Source organism: Papaver somniferum, chromosome 5 (genome assembly GCF_003573695.1).
Source record: "Papaver somniferum cultivar HN1 chromosome 5, ASM357369v1, whole genome shotgun sequence".
NCBI classification, from domain to species: Eukaryota; Viridiplantae; Streptophyta; class Magnoliopsida; order Ranunculales; family Papaveraceae; genus Papaver; species Papaver somniferum.
In genome coordinates this window covers 193,321,923-193,344,367 of record NC_039362.1, presented here as the reverse complement: position 1 = coordinate 193,344,367, position 22,445 = coordinate 193,321,923, and the positions used below count along the sequence as shown (strand labels likewise).

Sequence of the window (22,445 nt, the reverse complement as noted above, 5' to 3'; positions counted from 1 at the left end):
GCAAGTTTTTCTGTTGTGACCATATGTATAACACTTTCCACACATGTACTGTCTAGAATTCCTGCCACGTATCTCATCATTGTCCCTTCTTCTTTGATTTCTAGGCCTCCCAGTGGGTCTAGTAACTTTTGGAGGCTTCACATCATCCAACAGATTCTGCATACATACACAATGATTTAGAATATTACAAGTCAAAAAGTTATACTTATAAGCATATTACCTGTGCCCATAAAGCTTTATCCCTGAGTGGCTTAAGTGATGGAGCATACAAGTCTCTATAGTTAGTCACCTTCATTAACTTCAAGATTTGCAACTACAATTAACAACTCATGGAAAGACAAACACGACAAGTTCAGAGACAAAAACAAAAATTGGATAAAAACAAAATAAAAAATTACAACTGAAACAAAACAAAATCAATCCATTAAATTATCAATCACCATTAGACAACATGGGTATTCATCATGAAAACCTTAATTAAGAATATCCTAAATTTTATTAACAAATGAAAAATTCCTTTTCCATACCTTTTGGTTGACCTAAAATCGACAACAACAATAAATCAACCTCCGATATTAACTCTCAATCTTCATTGTCACAACTACGAAATCCCTAGTACGATCGAATTCAATCAACGATGTACATCAAAGAGCCCTAATTATTTCTCTTCACTTTCACAGATCGATGATATTGTGTCTGAAATTTTAGGGTTAGAATTATATACCCAGATAAGACTAGAACTAATCCATAACTTGCGATCAATATTTTCCCACGTGTCTAACTTGGTAGAGTTGGTAAATAAACAAAAAAAATATTTTCGTTGGTCATTTCACATATTATAGACGGTCAACTGGTCAACCGTTACGTCAACTGTTTGACTGGGACCCACCGGGACCCAAACTCAAAACTGGACAAAGTTAGGCTCTAAATGTAAAGGTATACCATTTTATGGGACCCAAAGTCAAAATATCCCTAAATTTATCGTAGAATGATCTTAGTTCTCATTTTGTGGCAGTAAGTAGTTTATTTATGTGTATCAGACAGACAAGAAGAGGGGATTGACGTATGTAGCATATGAAAAGAATGTAAATGTTTAATCCTATGCAGCTATATATGCTAATCTGTTTTCGCAATTATTGGAAGATGTAGGGTTGTCATTATACAACGAATATTTAAGAAACTGATCATAGTTTTTGTGTCGTGATTACGCGCATATGCATTGATACTTGTGCATAACAAAAACTGAGTATGGAGGATATGTTGGTGACATTAGGTTAGGAATGCAGGCTAGTGGGGAGCAGCAGTCGAGGTATCGATCTTATACTTGTAGACCTACATGGGGTTGTTTACGTTAATCCATATAAAAAAAGAAATTAGACACAAGGTTAAAAAAAAATCACTATTCCTTCCTGTGTGTCTATGTGGATCGTTTTCCCATCAAATGCAGGGGGAGTTTATTATATAAGGATCTCTTGAGCATTTTCTATGAAATTTTTTCTAGCTATCTCGTATCTGCAAAGAATGAGGCTTACAAGGTCCCATCTAGTTGTTGTCGATTTTGGCTCACACAAAGAATTATATATAGTCCAATGGCTGGTTTTTATGCGAGGTGAAATTTAAACAGTCAGTCATTCCAGCCCTTGTGTGGATGGTCGACCATATACACATAACTCTATCTCACCTGATGGGGAGAATGGAAGAGCTAAGAAAAAAATAGAACTGAAGCAACGTACAAGTATTTTCAACAGATGACCCTCCCATGCAGTGAAATTCAAGAGAATATCAACAAGACAACAAGACCGTAACAGATGCAAAAGGGGATGGCAGAACTAACAAATTTCTAGTTAAACAATGCAAATTCATTCATTAGAATATCAAACTGACCTCAGGAACAACCAGACAAAGTTCCCAGCAATGGAAAACTCAACGTTGTTGCTGAGGATATTTTAAACTCAAAAACAAAATATAGGAAACAAAACTGAAGACATGAAATTAAATTTGGACAGATAGCTTCATCCTTCTAGCTATACCTCCTCACATTTTGATAGGACGCGTTTCTTTAATATAGAGAAACCTTTTGAATCATCGATATTACTGCTTCAGTAAGAAAAATTTCTTCTTGTTATTTTGCAGCAATAGTCAATTTTAAGCCAACGGAGTTGACACTTCTGTGAGAGAAACTTTATTCCTGAATCTGTAATCGATTTTTACACCCTGAGACATTAACCATCTTTGAGGATGGACAACATTTTTCCAGGGCCTCTAAAGCTTTATCAGTAATTTGAGAAGACTGAAAACTTGAAAATCGTAAACATACTTGTGTCAAACGAGGGAACCAAGAAAATATTAAAGATAAGTCAGTATCTGAATACCCATAGCAATAATGTATGCACAGCTCTTCAACTTCGGATCCAAACAATTGTGACTTTGATGTTATAAAATCTTTAATCTGAGGGCGACCAATTAAACCCAAAAATTTCAGGTGTTGGAATCGTATCAGCAACTTGGAAAGAACTATGGTAAAGCATTCAGGCGGACTGATTTCTGGAGATGCGTATATGTTTTCAGGTCCATTAGGATACCATAAGGATTTTCGGTTGTTGTTCTGAATGTTAAGGCATTGATGACAAGTTAATCCAAAGGAATTTTTATCATGTCTAGTTCTTAATTTCCCAAATATAATATCTAGACAATTACATGGGAGGTTTGGGACATTGCTTGAGCTTGAGGTGCTACGGACGACTTCACATGAACGGTCATCAATACCAATATCATTGTTTTCTTCTTGTTGAACCATAATACCGGCAAACAAATAAATTTCGAAGCAGAAAAAAAAAATATTACCTTTTGGATTCTGACGCAACACTGACGGAGACAGAATTGCAGAGAGATAGAAGGCGGCGGAGGGGGTTCTATTAATGAAGTGTTTAGAATAGAATATTATTTACATTAAGTTTTGCGCAATGCGGTACGATGTGCAGGGTAATTTAATATTTTAATCTGGGTTCAAAACCCAACTTCTAAAGACGCGCCTTACCATATACTTATAATTTTATGTTTCCCAAACGAACACAGCTTCCATATATTTCTAGACTTCTAGTTGATTCTGGAATTCTTGTTATTCAAGTTTTCGGATTCTCGTAAGGCCTATATATACCAGTGCACAAAGGTGTTAATTCTCACGTTCTAATTTTTCTGTTCATAAGATTTTTTCTCAAGTTACTAGTTTTTTTCTTCGCAACCTTTAATTGATAGGATATGTCGACTTCAAAGATGGTAACCTTGAAGAGTTCTGATGGAGAAGCTTTTGATGTTGAAGAATCTGTTGCTCTTCAATCTCAAACCATTAAGCATATGATCGAAGATGATTGTGCTGATAACGGAATACCTTTACCCAATGTAACTGGCAAGATTTTGGCTAAAGTTATTCAATATTGCAGGAAACATGACGGTGTTGCTGATGAGAAAGATCAGAAAGATGAGGTTAAAAACTGGGATGCTGAGTTTGTTAACGTCGACCAAGCTACGCTGTTCGATTTAATTTTGGCTGCAAATTATCTGAATATCAAAGAATTGTGGGATTTGACTTGCCAGACAGTTGCTGATATGATCAAGGGAAAGACACCAGAGGAGATCCGCAAGATATTCAACATCAAGAATGACTTCACCCCTGAGGAAGAAGAGGAGGTCAGAAGGGAGAACCAGTGGGCTTTTGAATGATTTCAAAGATAAACAAACCAGAGGATCATCCAGCTAGCGAGGGTCTTCTTTTCTTTTTATTATGGTTTAGATTATGTTTTTGAGTAGTCAAGACGATTCTATTTTGGGTTAACTGATTAATAGTGATTATATGACTGTGTTTTTAATTAATTGCATGTGTTTTGTTCTTGTTTCTTTAAATATTTGGGATTTTAGATTATCTTGAATTGCAACTATACTTTCCCAGGTATAGTTAATTAATGGCTTGAACAAAAGGTGCAAAGTTGACGACGTAAAAAAGAACTGAGAGCTTCGTACATAAAACAATCGACTGCGATGATTAAATCACAATAGTACAGGGCGTTAGCCTTGCGAGGGGCTAATCGATGCTGTTGCTTGTCCCTTAGTTTGGCTAGAGATTTTTTTTTTAGTGTGCTTGTTTGATTTTTGAAACTACAAGAAGCTTGAAAAACTTGTAGTTTTGGGGTTGGGTTGATCTCGATATTTGATCCAAGGGGTGAATCCTGGAAAACGAATATATTATATCAGGCATATAGAGTTATTCGAGATTTCTAAGACATCGGAGCACTATAGAGTAGTCCTCCAACAGGGAGTGGGCACACTACTCTAGTTGTGTTTACGCGACCGTTAAAACAGCATATCCACTGTATCCCTGCCCAGAGGGTATAGCAGGGGAAAATTTACTTGCATACCTGCGAAGGATGGTGTAACACGTTCTCATGTTGAAGGTGTAGCCACCGAGAGAGTGTGACCCTGACGAATGCGGGTATACACATGAACAAAAATCCAGGCATGCACTAGGCCACCCAAAAGGGCATAACGCCAGATAATCCATAACAACGGCCTTAACGCTCAACAGTGTTGTGTAATCGAGTCTGGTTTTGTTGGATTACCATGGGACAGAGCCCATTGCAAGAAGTTGATGAGTAAAAACTGAACAAGAAACGACAATAAGAAGAGATCGAGTTGGACGATAGTGTATATGCGGGAAGTTCCAAGAACGACAATGGAGAAAACCAAGTAAAGACCCAGGTGAGGACTACGGTGATATATTCTGTCAACAAAGCCACATCGTAGTAAAGCAAATTTCCAAGTTCAGAAAGAGTCCTCCCCAATTCGCAAGCAACGCACTGAAGGAGCTTATTACATGGAGAAAATTGACAACAACTTAATAAAATAGATCGAACTCAGAACTAAGATGGAGAACATCAAGCTCAATGACTAAAGAAAGCCGCTTATTAAGTCGTATATCAGCCGCTTATTACATGTCTATTCTGACTCTGCAACCCAAAATAAGGCAGGTGAGACTACAGTAGTATAACCAATATGAAATCCACAGTTGAGACAAACACATTATTAGCAACCCAAATAAATAGACTCAAGTTCAGTGGAAAAGAGATAACAAAAACGAATAGCATTAAATTCGATGAACGTCAAGATAGTGTAGTCCAAAATTCTGTTTGCTCAGCTATGTCACTGTAAAAAAATATGATGAAGCCTAGTTACATGATACCAATAGAACCACTCAACTGCAATATTGATGCGGGGCGGAAGCGTCGAATAAAATTAAAATCTAAAACCACATATTTCCGAGATACCACTCTCAAGGAAAATACTACTTTTCAATTAATCAAAATATTCTCCTCTAACATGAAAACATGGAGCTCTTTATATAGATAACTTCCAACCAAATAATCAAAATACTTATTCCTTAAAATAAGAGATTTCTAAACTAATATATAAAATCCCTAAATAAACAATTATATTTCTAAAATATTATTAATAAATGAAAACATCTTAATTAATTACAATATATCTTTCCAGATAATTAAAATATATTAAATAATAATGAAAATATCCAAGCATATTTTCATCCCATGAATACTCCACCAAATATAGAACCACAGCATGAGCAACCTCGTAGCCATTGATGAAAAAAAGACCAAAAATTTACGGAAACCAGGTTCTGACAGATCTAAAAAACCAAGCCACCTTCACAAAGAATTTCTTAAATACCCTCTAGTTTGACTCTACACATCTGCTTCCAGGGCCGGCCCTGGAATTTTGCTGCCCCAAAGCAAAACCAAAAGCGTTGCCCCATGAATGCGCGTCTCAAATAATCAATACTACATTGATCTGTCTTCGTTATTGCCCCAATTGGCTTAAGGCCTTGGATAGTTTTCAAATGATTATCAATTGTGACATAGCCACAAGTTTGAAGAAATTGATATGTAGTACTGATCTTCCATGAATCCTATATGTATATTGGTGAAATGGAAAGCCACAAACATGGGCAACCAAAGGGAAGGATCTACCCTCATGATAACTCAAAAGAAGTGACTATTGCATCAAGAAGCAAAACTTTACATCACCAGTTCAATCTATATGTTTACTTGTAACATTGGTCGACTCTCGGAAATGTTAGCACCATTAGGAAATGGTCTTCTAAAGTGAAATGAGATCTTTCAAGGAATATTTTTGGATGCAAAATCAGTAATTGTACATGCGTGGTAATCTGTTTTACTCATTAGTAGATTTGTTTTACTAAACATGTACAGCAAAAAATTGTTTTACCAAACTCTTTTGTTTTTTAGTAAGTTATTAGTAGTTGCCATAACAGTCGTCATTTTTATTTTATTTTATGCTAAGGCATAGGCCCGTCCTGCACCTGGCAGCGTAGCCATCGACTTACTCCCACAACTCGGCCCTTTTAAAATCCATGTTAAAGTTAGTATAAATTACACTTGAACGGAGACTCGAACCGCTGATCTCCTATTTGCGAGTTAGGCTCCTGGCTAACGGGACTAACCCCCGATGATTACAATCGTCATTGATATTATACGTCTCCATCTCTTAAGATGTTTCATAATTAATTATGCTTTAGTCTGAAATATATAAAATCTTGACCATAACCTCTTTAGAGAAAGACCTTCTTTTGCTGCCCCTGGCAGGTGCTGCCCCAAAGTCAAACTTTGTTGACTTTGCCTCAGGGCCGGCACTGTCTGCTTCAAGATGAGTTATGATCTGACCCCAATAAAGCCATTACCTATTACATTGCTGCATGAACCAATACAAGGTTTAAGGTGTTCGTAGCAATACTCTAAGAGAAACCTTATACATAGTCAATAATCCAGAAACATTTGAATACTTAGAGCAATCATCTATGATGTTCTAACTTTTGATCCGAAGAATTGCAAGTGTAATGTATCAAAATTTGATATCCCAAGAAGGTCAGTACCTTGTTATTTTGTTGCAGGAGTCAACCTCGAGGCTACGGAGTTTGCTGCAGTTCTGTGAGAGTAAACTTAATCCCGAATCAGTAATCAAGTGACACCATGAGAGTTCAGCCGTCTCTAAGGATAAACAATATTTTGTCAGGGCCACTAGACCTTTATCAGTAATAAGAGAAAATTTCAACCTTATATATGTCAAATGAGGGAACCAAGAAAAAATTGAAGACAATTCAACATCTGAATACCCAAAGCAATCATCTAAGCGCAGAGACTGAACTTCGGATGCAAAGAATTGTGACCGAAACTTAACCAAATCTATTATCTTAGGACGACCATTAAGAGACAAATATTTGAGGTGTTGGAATCGAGTCAGCAACTTACAAAGCATCATTGGAAAGATCTCAGGACTCGTTTTTGGATACATATGTGACCCATAACCATACAAATACCATAAAGATTCATGATAATCATTCTTTATATGAAGCAATCGGTGACAAGTTAAACCGAAGGAATTGCGATCATCTCTAGCTTTTATAGACTTAAATATAAGATTAAGACAATCACTAGGGAGGTTTGTGATACAAGTAGAGGTTCTACCGCCTTTAGACAGACTTCCTTCACCAGTTGTATCCTTTCCTTGTGCTTGTACTGCATTAGAAATAGAGATCTTACCCAACCCATTGATATACTTGTTATTGAATGAAAAACTCAACATCATCCACTCTACTTAAGCCAACAGAAAATCCCAATGTTTCCTGCACACCCAAATAGCAAAACAATGAGATCACAAAAGAGGCGATACACCAATTATATTATAAAACTCAAAAACAGTGACAAACTATAATGCGATTATTTTTTTTATCAACCTAAGTAAAAATCGATATATACCTTTGGGGTCATGTAAGGGGAAGATTTAGAGATCCTCAAATCTGAATACCTAAGCGGAGACGTTTTTATTTGGGCTTTATAAACTTAACTACCAAATGTTATTCATGACCCCATTTTTGTTGAGGGATTGTCTCTGGAACATAGGTTTACTGTACTACGAGGTGTAGAGATCTTGTGGATGGATATGTGTAGGTTTAAATAAAAAAAATGTCATGCTGAGAATGTCAGTAATTTGTTATCCATTTTTTTTACCATCTCTAGGAAATCTTATGTTGTTACTGAAGCCAATGCTAAAGTATAATCGTTCCAGATTGGCTTCTTATGATTACTGTTCGTACCATGATAAAATTGTCACATATTGGGCAGTATATAGTATGGGATACCATTCAAGTGTCATCCAACCCTACGGTCTAGCCAACCGACGCAGCACACCAGCCGGCCCAGTGTTACATGAAGTCAAGACCCAGTTCTCTGGACTTAGTCTGCCAGTCCATTTTGTATGTTCTACTTTAGCAATCTGGTTGATCCGACCAGACTCAACAAGCTCGGCTCAAAGAATCGACTCATCCGGAGTAATCCATTCGTGTTGCCATCCAGTCTATAGTCCAGTTTTCAGCCATGTTGCCAGTCTTCTTGTCAGCCAATCTACAATCCAGTTTTCAGCCATGTTGCTATTCTTGCCAGCCATCCAGTCTCCAGCCATGTTTCCATTGAAGGAAGTTTGCAAGTCAGAGATCGGCAGTAGCACTCAAAAGCAAAAATCAACCCCGTCAGTCAAAGTCAAGGTCGTTGGTCAAAACAGTAAACCCATGTCAATTTGGCCCTCTCCCACCGACCCAGTACAAAAACTCTGAAACAAGATTCTGGAAGTTTCTGGATGGCTTGTTGATCAAGTTGCTTTCATATGAAGTTTATCTCAAAATTAGAGTTGAACCCATGTATTCAACTGTATAAATAGAAGGGAATCTCAACCCTAAAGAGTCAGGCCCTGATACACGAAACTATACTAGTAAACCCTAAAAGAGGTCATAAAACCATTATAATCCATACATCATTAAATTATCTCTCCCGACGGGGACTCATCCGTGGATGTAGGCAAAGATTTCCGAACCACGTAAAATTCGTGTCTTTCATCTTTACGCTTGTTTTTTGTAAAATCCTAGTTTTCATCATCGTCACCAAATCGATTGTGTTCAGTACCCGGAAATATTTCTAGGTACAAACAATTACAATCAATATCTTGAACAAGTACGTAATTACAGGGTTATATCAAATGCACGATATAGTTTGTATTCATTTGCTTTCAATATAAAGATTGAAGATTATTATTTCGTGCTTAATGAACCTGGAAACTAGTTTGACATTTAGGTTTGCCGAACTTTGTTGTTGGAAGTTAAACCAAGATATGGTGATTCGGTTTTGGATCAACAATTATAGTTGACAAAGTATGAAGAAGACAACATGGATCAACGACAATAGTTGACGCAGTCAGGAAGGATCAACAAGAAAAGTTGACAAAACGTGACATATTTGGATATCGATTTTACTTCAGAAATAAGGTGTTTGAGTTCTAGATAGTTCTAGAAGAGTTCTATTCAGAGTTTGCTTTATGTTAGGAAAGTGTCTTTGTTTAGAGTTTTATCTTTGTTAAGAAAGTTTGCTTTGAGTGATCGTCAAGTTTGTGAGACTATAAGTAGGCTATTGAGCCATAAGAATTGTACACCGAATTTGGTTATCAATGTAGTAGTTTTATTGCTTCCGCGTGTGCTCTCCTCTCTCTTGCTCGGTCCTACATTTGGTATGAGAGCAAGGTGTGAGGAAGAGAGAAGAGAGGGAGAGAAGGTGGTTCATAGTTATCACGTAGAGGTATCAAAAAGGAAAATAAAAATGTTGCTGGTTTTTTTGTCATGGATTTAAGAGAGTGTCGCGTGAAGGTGGATAGTGTTGTTACTGTCAAGCCGTGTGTCTTCACCAGCGTTCGAGGGTTAAAAAAAATGGAACCGGTGATGTTTCGTTGGAATTAAACTTTCAATCAGAAATAAGAAGAAGAGATAAAAGTTAGTGGAGGTTGTTGATGTTCATCTTGTGTGAATGTCTGACAAGGGTTTAAAAAATTTGATTTGTCTTTGTCGCATTGTTGAGCAAAGAAAATTAGTTAACGAAATTGATGTTCCTAATGGATTTGGAAGTTGTTTTTCTGAAATTAATGTCGCGTAAAACATGGAGAGTCGTGAGTTGAGAACAACACATAGATTGGTCATGAGTTATGGTGCGATGTTGCTGGAGATTTAGGGTTTCAAGACAACCTAAAATCAGGAAGATATTACGCTGTGGTGATGACGCTGAGGAAGACAGAGAAGGTCGGCAATGAGCTGGTTCCATCAGTTAGAGAAGGTGGTGCTACGAGTTAGAGTTTTACAACGCAAAACAGGATGGCGTGCTGCTGCCATTAACAAATAAACAGAGATGACATAAAAAAAAATGTTGCAGAAAGAAGGGAAACCATGATGGTTGGTTGCTGCGATGGTGATTGAATCTTGTTTTGTGATGATTAATGGAAGAAAATAAGATGGAAATCGTTGGTTGTTATCAGTGATGATGACAGTTGGTGATTAATGTGTTGCTGTCGTCGTTAGTTTGTTGGATTTCGGAGACCAAAGTTGGGAAGGAACCACAGGTTCTAGTTTGATTGTGTTGTTCTGGCCGTGGGTTCGAAGAAGATTTGGGTTGCAGTTGAGAGGCAATTTAGAAGTGTGTTGGGTTGTCGCGTGAATTCGAAGTCGAGAAGGTAGCTAAATCTGGGTTAGTAGTTGGAGAAGATTTTGACATTGCTAACCGAGAAACCAGTCAAGAAGCAAGGGGTTACTGCCATAATTGAAGCTGTTGCTTTTGTTGAGATCAGATCGTGAAATTGAGATACATGATTTCATGACCTAAAAAATAAAAAGGTGAGAACAAGTACTGTTGCTGGGTGTTAAAAAAAAAATTTGCCAGGGAACTGGTATGGTTGAAGAGAAGCGTTATTAAAGGTTTGTCACAAAAATATTTGTTATAGTTTAACAGAAGTGTGATAGAATAAAGGGTCACATTTGTGACACAAGGCGTGACAAAAGTGTGATGGCAGTGGAGAAGTGTAACAGTTTGATGGCAGAGGCGTTGCAGAAAGCAGATTTGATGTTTATTAAGGTGAAGAAGCTTTGTGTAGTGGTTGATTCGAAGGGTTAAGTCATGGATTCGAAATAGACGCAATAGGATCAAAGTTGGTACTGCAGTCAGAGGATTGGTACAGTTTGATAGAGGATCAAAGCTGGTATTGCAGTCAGGAGGACTGGTACAGTTTGATGGAAGATCAAAGCTGATATTGCAATCAGGACTGGTACAATTTGATTAAGTTGATCGAATTCAGAGACTTATAATGACAAGAAATGTTGGGTGGATATGTTTGAGCTTAAGAGAGGATGTTGAAGCTTAAGCTCAAACATGTTAAGTTCAAGTGTGGTTGAAGAGTTTGTGGCAGAAACTTGGAAGACCTGCAAAGTGTGGCAGACTTTGTGATAGTTATTGCTTGTTGCAGAAGCTTAACAAGAGAAAGATTGTGGGAGAATCATGAAGAAATAAATAAGAAACACTAAAGAAGAAGAAACAACAATAAGATTGTGAAGATGATAAGAGAGTGAAAAAAAGAGAGAAGTAATCACCAAGGGTGATGTGTGAGAGAGAACAACAATAGGTCTGATCGTGAAAAGTGAAGCAATTCCAGTATGGAATTTGAAAAGTATGGAAATCCTGCAAATGAAGTAGGTAAACAAGAGATGAAGTTGAGATACAATGCTCGGTGATGAGTTATAGAGTTTCAGGTTTGTTAAAGATATCTTGGTTTAAGGGAGGATGTTGAAGTTAAACCAAGATATGGTGATTTGGTTTTGGATCAACAATTATAGTTGACAAAGTATGAAGAAGACAGCATGGATCAACAATAGTAGTTGACGCAGTCAGGAAGGATCAACAAGAAAAGTTGACACAGCGTGTCATATTTTGAAATCGACTTTACTTCAGAAACAAGGTATTTGAGTTCTAGAAGAGTTCTATTTAGAGTTTGCTTTATGTTAGGAAAGTGTCTTTGTTTAGAGTTTTATCTTTGTTAGGAAAGTTCGCTTTGAGTGATCGTCAAGTTTGCGAGACTATAAGTAGGCTATTGAGCCATAAAAATTGTACACCAAATTTGATTATCAATGTAGTAGTTTTATTGCTTCCGGTGTGCTCTCCTCTCTCTTGCTCCATCCTACATTTGGCAGTTGCTTGCTTGGGAGTGGCAGTTAGACAGTTACATCTTGAAACAACAGGGGCATTATTTTGATGTGAACTATTTGGTGTGTTCCAGTGATTCACAGCCTTTTGGCTACTGGTGCAGATAACAATGAAATCTATGTGAAACCGATTATTATTATAGGGGTGTTAATGAATTCTTGTGCAGATTTTAGCTTGAAGTTATTAATCTAAGCTTTACCAAAATATTAGCTTGTGCCACTTGGTTTATGCTACAAATTCATGTACAACTTCATCCTTTTCTAACTGTTGCACTTCATTACTTCAAGGTTTGGATTTTTGCCGTTGCATCAACTGTTTTTGTTTGCTAAAATTGAAACTAATCCCTTTATATTTGGTTTTTGGGTGCTCGTTTAGTATAAAATTCGTCCCAATCTTAAATCAAACCCTTGAATACATAATTCCAAAAACTATTAACATTTTATTTATTTTTGGAGATTTTGTGTCCCCCTCGAAATAAATAGATAATTTGCATTATTCCTTTTTTAACTGATAATTGGTAAAAACCGCTTTCAGTCAACTTTTCCGTTACCAAGCAGTTAATTGTGCACGTGCATTCATATATGTGTCATATTTATTTATGATCCTAAATAAAATACCCTTTAACAAAGAAAAGAACAACCGTATTTATGCCCACCAATTTAATCTGACGGTCTAAAACAGAGACCCCAAATGATCCCTTAAACCATCGCCGTCTTCTTCCACCCCGATTGCTCCTCCAAGTTCTCCATCACCAACTCTAAAACGAAGATCCCAAATGATCTCAACGCCGATTCAGAATACCCTTTGTAATTAATGATATGTGATTTATTATGTCTTTCTATTATACTAAACAAGCTGGCAATCAAGAATAAACAACAGAGGGGTTTTAAAAGCCTATCAGAGGAAAAAATTTAGGTAAGTTCTTGAATAATCAATAAATGGGATTGTTTGAATTAAGTTTAATATTGAATTTAGTTCGTTTATATGTGCTTATTAGATTAAGTGAGTTCGATTATTACAACGGAAAACAATGATTCGGGTCCGTGATGGTTTAGGCCATTAAGGGAAACAAATTAATTTATTACATGTTGATACCATGGAGAAGGTAGCCTTCTTGTAATTTATTACATGGTGATTTTTTTTAGATAGCCAAGAATTAAAGAGAGGGTAGCCTTCTTGTAATGCAAAGGAGTGATGCCAGAATGTTGGTTATCATGTAGGTAAAATGGGTCTAAGCTAGTAAAATAGGTCATAGACAAAGAAGTAAAGATTAGACCAATGAGATTTCCTATATTTAGAGATATGAAAGGTTATTTATATGCAAGTCTTGGATTAAAGCCAGAAAAATCTTGACCATGCGATCTAAGGGACTGATGGCTTAATCATACGAACCAGGGACTATTAGACCAATGATATTTCCAATGCTTGAATCTATCAAAAATGTGCCATTATAAAAATATACTGGCTTAGTTAAGCACAGCCTGGATTACTTTTTTGTCTGTTAGTCAACTTGAAAATGCAATTTTATATCAAAATGCTAGATTGACCGAGGGTTTATCAGGACAGAAATCCAACGTTAAACAAAGTTAAGATCGACTCTGGCCCTTTACCTATCCACTTTGGCTCATTAACTATTCCAGTGATACAATCACTTCCCAATGATATAGAGTAGGATCAAAGAATTGCCAAATTTTACATTGCATTTTGTAGTAATTCAATCAACAAAGTGCAAAACCAGACTTGGGAGCCGTTGCCGGAAAATTTTAGCCGGCGGTGATCGTATAATTGATGAGGGCCAAATAACCGTCACAAATAGAGAATTTATTAGCGAGGATGACCAACTGTCATTATTTGTGACGTTTTTTGTATATGTTGTGACGGTTGTATTCTATTTGTGACGTTTACGACCGTCACTAATGGGACCTGTTTTTGTAGTGCATGGTGATGGTGATGACCTTCCATGCAAAATCCGTAGAATTTCAACTTGTATCACAAACCTCCCTGATGACTGTCTAAGTATTATAGCTAAGCATCTAGAAACTAGAGATGATCGTTCATCCTTTGCATTAACTTGTCACCAATGGCTTCATATACAAAACAACAATCGCGAGTTTTTCTTTTTTCGTCGTCATCGTAATTGTCTCGATGAAAGCTTTCCCGTATTTCTTCGTAAATTGTTAAGTCGATTCCAGTGTCTGAAAGATTTGTTTCTATTTGATATCCCCGAGATAACAGATTTTGTTACATCAAACCCACCATTCTTTGAATCCAAAGTTCAAAACCTATACTTAGGATACTCGTATAAGAATGCAGATAGCTTATCTTTATGGTTTTCTTGGTTCCCTCGTTTGACATTAATATGTTTGATATCTTCTCCTATTACCGATAAGGGTTTAGAGGTCCTGGCCAAATGTTGTTCATATTTGAAGGAGGTTAGCCTCATATCGTGTCGCTTGATCACTGATTCAGCAATAAGTATTCTCTTCCAAAACTGTCGCGAACTGGGTTCATTGGAAATTATATATTGCAGCAATATAACAGGTATAGGCTTCTTAGGGTGTTCACAAACCTAGACCCATCTTACAGTAGCTTGGTGCAAACTTAAACCAGAAGGGGTTAAAGAAATTATTAGTGGCGGCGGGCTTGAATCTTCAAGTCTTTCAGCAACCTATCAATTTCCAAAGGCTGGAGAAACATCTATTAATACTAAAGCAGTAATGCACATTACAAAAGGTTGCCTTTTATTAAAGAAATTAAGCCTAATAAACTGTAAGGAGGTAGAGCTAAAAGGATGGGAAGCTATCGGTCAGAATTGCAAAAATTTGGAAGACCTTACCTTGTACGAGTGCAGCAAGTTACGGTGATTTAGGGTTGAAAGCTTTGTGCGATGGATGTAACAAGCTCTCCAGATTATCTGTAGAAGCTGACATTAGTTTCAGCAGTTCTTCTCTTGATCTTTTTAAGCACAAAAAGATCAAAGTAACGTGTCGCAGTTCGTATTATATATTAATAGTTTTTTTGGAGTTGGTATTAATCTTGCAATACGTGCAAAGCTTAGAAGATTGCGATGCAACACAGGTGAATGAATTTTTTTGTCCTCCGCGACAACATTTAGTTTCATAATACTGAGAACTTCTTGTTACTATTTCCATATATAGATCATTGAAATTCTAATGAATTTGCATTGTTTAATCAATTTTCTTATATATATACACATGGTTCTTATTCTGGGGTTCAAATAAGTGGGTTTCTAGAGACTTAGCGGAGCAACTAGTATTTTCCTAAGTATATATGCTGACTTTTGAGGTTTTGAGTGTGGATACCTGTGTTTTGCCTAATATGGGGTTTTGTTATCTCCTTTGCAGCTGTTGGTATTTATCTGAATATGACTTAATCAGATAGAGTTACGTCTAACTCTGTAATCAACACATCTTTTAGAAGTAACTATATAGACAAGAGAAGGTCTAAGGTCTAAGACCTCCTCCAGAATTTCCCATCCTCTAGTTTTAATTTATTGAAATTTTCCTTTAGTCCTGAATATTTTCCCATAGTTGTTGGAAGTCTAGCTATTAGTTTCCAACACCTCACACAATCTGCCTAATGGGTGTCCATAAGATACCATATTTTGATACGCATTTGTAATTCTTCGTATCGAAAGTTGAAACCTAGTCTTAGATGATTCCTCTGAGCATTAGATACTGAAATCAATGGATTGTCTTTCTTGTTTCTTGATTTTCCTTTTTGGTGGAGGGACTACTGTCCTAGGATCTCATTTAGTTTTGACGATATTTTTCTTTGCATAGGCCCTGCGTATTAGGTGTCCATATGCAGTGCCGGCCCTGAGGCAAAGTCAACAAAGTTTGACTTTGGGGCAGCACCTGCGAGGGGCAGCAAAAGAAGGTCTTTCTCTAAAGAGGTTATGGTCAAGATTTTATATATTTCAGACTAAAGCATAATTAATTATGAAACATCTTAAGAGATGGAGACGCATAATATCAATGACGATCGTAATCATCGGGGGTTAGTCCAGTTAGCCAGGAGCCTGACTCGCAAATAGGAGATCAGCGGTTCGAGTCTCCGCTCAAGTGTAATTTATACTAACTATAACATGGATTTTAGAAGGGCCGAGTTGTGGGAGTAAGTCGATGGCTACGCTGCCAGGTGCAGGACGGGCGTATGCCTTAGCATAAAATAAAATAAAAATGACGACTGTTATGGCAACTACTAATAACTTACTAAAAAACAAAAGAGTTTGGTAAAACAATTTTTTGCTGTACATGTTTAGTAAAACTAATCTACTAATGAGTAAAACAGATTACCACGCATGTACAATTACTGATTTTGCATCCAAAAATATTCCTTGAAAGATCTCATTTCACTTTAGAAGACTATTTCCTAATGGTGCTAACATTTCCGAGAGTCGACCAATGTTACAAGTAAACATATAGATTGAACTGGTGATGTAAAGTTTTGCTTCTTGATGCAATAGTCACTTCTTTTGAGTTATCATGAGGGTAGATCCTTCCCTTTGGTTGCCCATGTTTGTGGCTTTCCATTTCACCAATATACATATAGGATTCATGGAAGATCAGTACTACATATCAATTTCTTCAAAGTTGTGGCTATGTCACAATTGATAATCATTTGAAAACTATCCAAGGCCTTAAGCCAATTGGGGCAATAACGAAGACAGATCAATGTAGTATTGATTACTTGAGACGCGCATTCATGGGGCAACGCTTTTGGTTTTGCTTTGGGGCAGCAAAATTCCAGGGCCGGCCCTGTCCATATGCCAGATTGAAATAAACAGTTCATTAAAGTGATTATTTTGTTGGTTCTTCCTGCTGCAAGGCATATATAAATTCTGCGTGCAAAACAATGTCGATGAAAACTTAAAGGTGTCCGGCTGAATGAACAGTTTGATTTTCATTCATAATGCACTACAAAACATTCTACATTTACACTACAAAACCATAATGCTCTTCATCTCAAAAACAACCGGCCTCGGCAAACAAACTAGTGTGACTACCTTTGTCTCCTTCTTTTACCCTAAAACCTCCTCGAATTCCAGTCTCAAATCTACCACAAAATAGGTTGTACATTTTCAATAACGTGAGATTCGTTGTTGATCTAAAAATGCACTCTTCATCTACTTTATTCTTCACTAGGGTATTGAGTGAATGGCTTAGAGTATTCACATTTTCCATGTAGCAGGTGTCAAAGTCTTTACCTCATAACCTGTATGAATTTTACTTATATCAACAGGGGCAACACTATCTGATGCAGTCAATTCAATGGAATAGCCACAAGACAAGACTAACAGCTGCGAAAGAGATGGCCAAGGTAACAAGAAACTGGTGGTTGCTCAGCTATTTTCTTAAAAAATCCAATTAGTATCGACTTGATTAAACAATACAAATTCATTAGAATATCAAACTGATCTCAAGAAATATCCAGACAAACTTCTCAGCAAATGCAGACTTAAAGTTGATTAAAGAGCGCATAAAATTTATCAGTAGAACACTCCCCACACAACAATGGTCAGATTGTCGCATCTTTAAACCCCAAAAAATAAAATTATCCTGGTCAAACAATGACAATGGTTCCTGCAATGTAGAAGATTAATTCAGACCTAAATGGTTTTTAAGATGTAAAATATTTTACCAATTGACAAGCATTAACATCAGTAAGCAAGAATTAAGATACAGATCTATCAGTGACAACAGATACTCAAAAGATCATATTGTTTAGAAAATATTACATATACGATGGAAGAAATTACAAATACAAAAGGAGAACGTTGGTAACTAGATGTTATATGTGCAAGAAGGAATTAGAGACTATAAATCATTTGTTTCTTCATTGTTCAGTAGTGCACTCTATATGGTATGTATTTCTAAGTGGTTTTGGAGTGGGAAGTGTTGCGCCAAAGCCTGCGGAAGCGTCTAGGTTTGCACTACTACGAGTTAGCTCAATATCGCCAAGAACACAATCACACACACAAGAAGAACAAGTATTTAACGAGGTTGAATCCTCGGGAAGGAATAGCAATTTTATATATCATCGTATAGGTTGGAATATACAAAGCTCAAGCAGAGAAGAAGAGAACTCTTTCTAGTTCTGGTGCGTTTTCTCTAGTTCTCTCTATGGCTATTTATACACATCAATAGGAGTGGACACATTCCTTAACAAGGATTACTTTCCTACAAGTATATGGTTTCCTAACTTAGCTCTAAGAGACAAACCTCTTAAGCTTCTATACTTATGACACAAGTACTTGGTTTCCTTAACCAACTAGATTTGCTAATCTAGTCCTTGACCGACCTACCAACAATTCTCCACCTCGGATCATGCATTCATGCATGATACAATCAATAGATAAAATCACCTCCATCTTCCAACGTCGATTGAACCATCACTGGCTGCCTACGTATCCTCAATAGGAATCAAACCCGATCGTAGTTCTCTCAAATGGCCTTGCTAGAAGGCCCCCACCAGATTCCTAAGAACCTCTACCCAAAAAGGGCCTTTCACCAAACCGGAAGGATGTGGATCAATTTCGAACAATGTCGAAAGTTGATCCCAGATACTACTTTAGTCAACATATCAGCTGGATTGTCTTTGGTATCGATCTTCACAAGTAGAATATATTCTTCTTCAAGAATTTCTCTCACAAAGTGAAACCGTACGTCTATATGTTTGGTTCTAGCATGATGCACTTGATTCTTAGCCAAATAAATTGCACTTAGACCATCACAATGCACAGGCAGTTGGTCTTGTACAACTCCTAAGTCATCTAATAAACGTTGTAACCATATATCTTCCTTAAATGCCTCAGTCAGTGCCATATACTCAGCCTCCGTAGTTGAAAGCGCCACAGTAGACTGAAAGATTGATCTCCAACTTACTGGTGCCCCTGCTACAGTAAATACATACCCTGTAATTGAACGTCTCTTGTCCAAATCACCAGCATGGTCAGAATCCACATACCCAACACACAAATGATTGTTACTTCTATCCTTCATAAATTCCAAGCCAACATCAACCGTACCATAAAGATACCTCAAACCCAGAAAAACCAAAAAGAAATACGGAGTAGTTTTAGTTCTCCCACTCGCTGAACAGAACTAAAACTTCTCCGTTCTTTTTTTTCTTTTTACATGAAAGAGTATTGCAAATCATTCAGGCCTTATATTATGGGGAACATCACATCTAACATAATCTTTATAAAACACAATCATTCAGGCCTTATATTTTCACAAAAAACATACTACGAAGAAATTGAATACTTGCAAAACAATGCAAGGGGTTTTCCAGCATAAGTTTTAGGTACTTATCACCATGCAACGCCACCTATATTAAAAGATTGTCTCTTTCACTAAGGTGATTTTGATTATGCAAAAACAGAGTATGATAATAAGATTTTTAATAGATTGACTATATAACAATTAAATTTATATTATAAGGGACAATGATGTTTTTCATATAAACGACTATCCATAATTTGAACATATAAAAAACGGTCCAGATTAAGCCACTAATATGTGTTTCCAAATCACCTCTTCCGTTTTTAAGTTAGACGGAGATCTACAGTTTGAGAAGATAAAGAAGGGCCAAGGTTTTACTGCGTAATCTTACACTCTAGCGGAACAACCGTGATTTAGTCACCCTCTTCCATTTTCTCGCCCAAATTTTCTCTGGCCATTAACCCCTTAATGAAAAATGAAAAAATGCTCCTAAGAAATCAAAGAGCGTCCGTTTCAAAGACTGTCTTCTGGAAATTTAATGGAGTTAAAAGATCAGTTATACCCAGTTTCGCAGCATATGGATATACGATATATAAATTTCAGATAGAATCCTTTACCATCGCCATGGTTCGTTTGTTTCCCGTGTATCCTATTCATTTTTTTTTTTTTAATTTTAATTTTAATTTTCATTCAGCATTCCGGATTATTGTTGGTGTAGATTTTCGTTTGGTAGGAGTTACAGTCCTTTGGTGTGAATTCAGCTATTTGCATGGCAGGGGAAATAAGGTTTCCGCTGATTCAGTTTTTCGAGTATGCATGAGTTGATATGCTGCTGGATACTGCCAAGGTTTGATTTTTGGATTCCTATTTTTTCCCGTTTCCAGTCTCCTTATTATTCTATCAGTCTACAATGTCAAGTTCCTTCATCGCTAATGCCTCATATTCATCAAACTTTTCTGTCAAATTTTACATTTTAAATTTTTCTTTATAAGTTTGTGTCATTTTGCTAACGAAAGTTGTTACAACTCTTTACTTTTGAAAGGAATTTTATTTAGCAAAATTTGTTGTCGTGGTAGAGTTTGAAAATGATTTTTATATGGCTCATGACATATAACTAATCTTCCCTATTCAAATCCATTATGTCTTCCATGAAACGGAATCTTTTTGTGCTCTTTCGCATCACTGCAAATGTTTTTGATCCCCGATTTGCTTACTTCTCCAATTTCTTCTATCTTTAACCATTCTTATGCTTCTACAGTGTAATCATCGGCAGATTAATTTGACTACGTGATTAATTTTTCGCACAAAACTGTGACGATGTTGAAGGCATACAACTAAAACTATGTTAAAAAGTAAAATCTAAAAAACTGACTGGGAAGGAAATTATTGTGAAAAAGATAATTCGAGATCGTTGATTGTGCACAAACCGTGGAAATAAACTAAACAAAAAACCGTTCACACCCATAATTCGTTCCCAGTTAAGGGTTGGTGTGTGTATGTGGTTCTTAGGGAGTTCATTTTCACGGTTTGACAAGAATTTTTGGTTTATACAATTCTACGATGGTTAGCTATGTATTCCTGGTGTTCGAAACGTACTATTAGTTGGCATAGACATTTTTTTACAGAAAAGAGAAGTGTAGTTTAAGTTTCTTTCAAGCTTAGGCATTACAACCACTTCGATATGGCTGTGATTTGGAGGGCTGGAGCCCCTTGGTGGATGGTTGACACTAATACATTGAACATGGTATTCAGTCATATGTGTCATAACAATGTCTACATGAACGACTACAAGGAGATTAGGACTGATTCTCAGTCACAACGTTGATGGGAGTGTTGTATCCGGAGGTTCTTTTATAAGCTAAGTCGAACTGGCCCTAAATTTAAGAAACGGAACATGATATGGGTTAATAGTGGTCTGTTGGGGAGATAATGAAGGACATTTACATGTAATAATTGCGTAAAAGTATAGGATTGTGTGGATCAAGGTATGCAATTCAAGCAACCCTAAATTCTCTGATTAAATCCGATAACATATAAATATCTGGTGAATGGAAGTTGCAAGATAATAGCACATATCGCGTGCATTTCCTATTTAACACTTTATAACCATTTGTGATTGTGCAATGACCTAATAGCATGTTGTTTCAAATTTTAATTCCGGCATGTACTTCTTTTTAATTCATATACTCACTCAACAAAATTGTGTTAAAATGGTTCCATCACTTATCCAACTTCATCATTACAATTAAGTTTTAGCGATTTTCTTTTCTGGATTATTGTATGCAAGTCATATTCCCGTTTTTATAGAACATGGTCAAAGATGGTGATGGTGAACGTACAATTTAGGTTTAAATAACTAGGGGTAATCCGATGGAGCACAGCGGAATAGTGGCTTTGCAGCTTTGAGTTTGCATTTGTGTTGAAGACTAGAAGGTATGTATGCCGGATGACACTAATCTGAATATTGACTGATGATATTCGTCGTAAGAAACTGGCAGTACACACGATCATTTTTTTGGTTTCACGTGAAACACTTGGTTATTTATATTTGATTGTAGACATGTTATTCGAACGGATTCTTTAACATGTATTTACAACTGTTTGATACTGCCCAAATCTGGGAGTGTACATTATTTAAGGATATATATATATTTAATGCCCAAATCTTAGAGAGAGGACCCAACTATATTTGTACTATCCCTGTCATACATTACTGTAAAGTAAAGTTTGGAAATGGCCAAGTGTGAATGCTTTTCGGAGGTAGTGGCATAATGTATTGGACTAATTTGCAGTTGTGAATCTCGTAAGTTATTTCTCCACATTGAGGCCATTCAGCATCTTCTTCTACATGCTGAAGTGCCGTCATATTACCGGCATGAGATTCAAAGTGTATTGATGAACCAGGAGGAAATCAACAAATCATTGTAGAAGTGGTCTATGAGACGGTTCCCACACCCTTATGCTATCGAGACCACAAAATAATTGATTGAGCAAGCTTCAGCTTAGGATATTTTAGATGTCATCAATTACTTTGGGAAGTTAAAATCAA

The 22,445-nt window shown here is 36.6% G+C and overlaps 1 protein-coding gene across 1 annotated transcript; it reads left to right on the top strand.

The window, feature by feature from the left end:
- Positions 1-3,258: 3,258 nt before the first annotated feature.
- On the top strand, positions 3,259-3,720 carry LOC113284142 (SKP1-like protein 1). The gene has a single exon (XM_026533559.1). The coding sequence runs from the start codon at positions 3,259-3,261 to the stop codon at positions 3,718-3,720; it is 462 nt and encodes a 153-aa protein (XP_026389344.1).
- Positions 3,721-22,445: the final 18,725 nt, after the last annotated feature.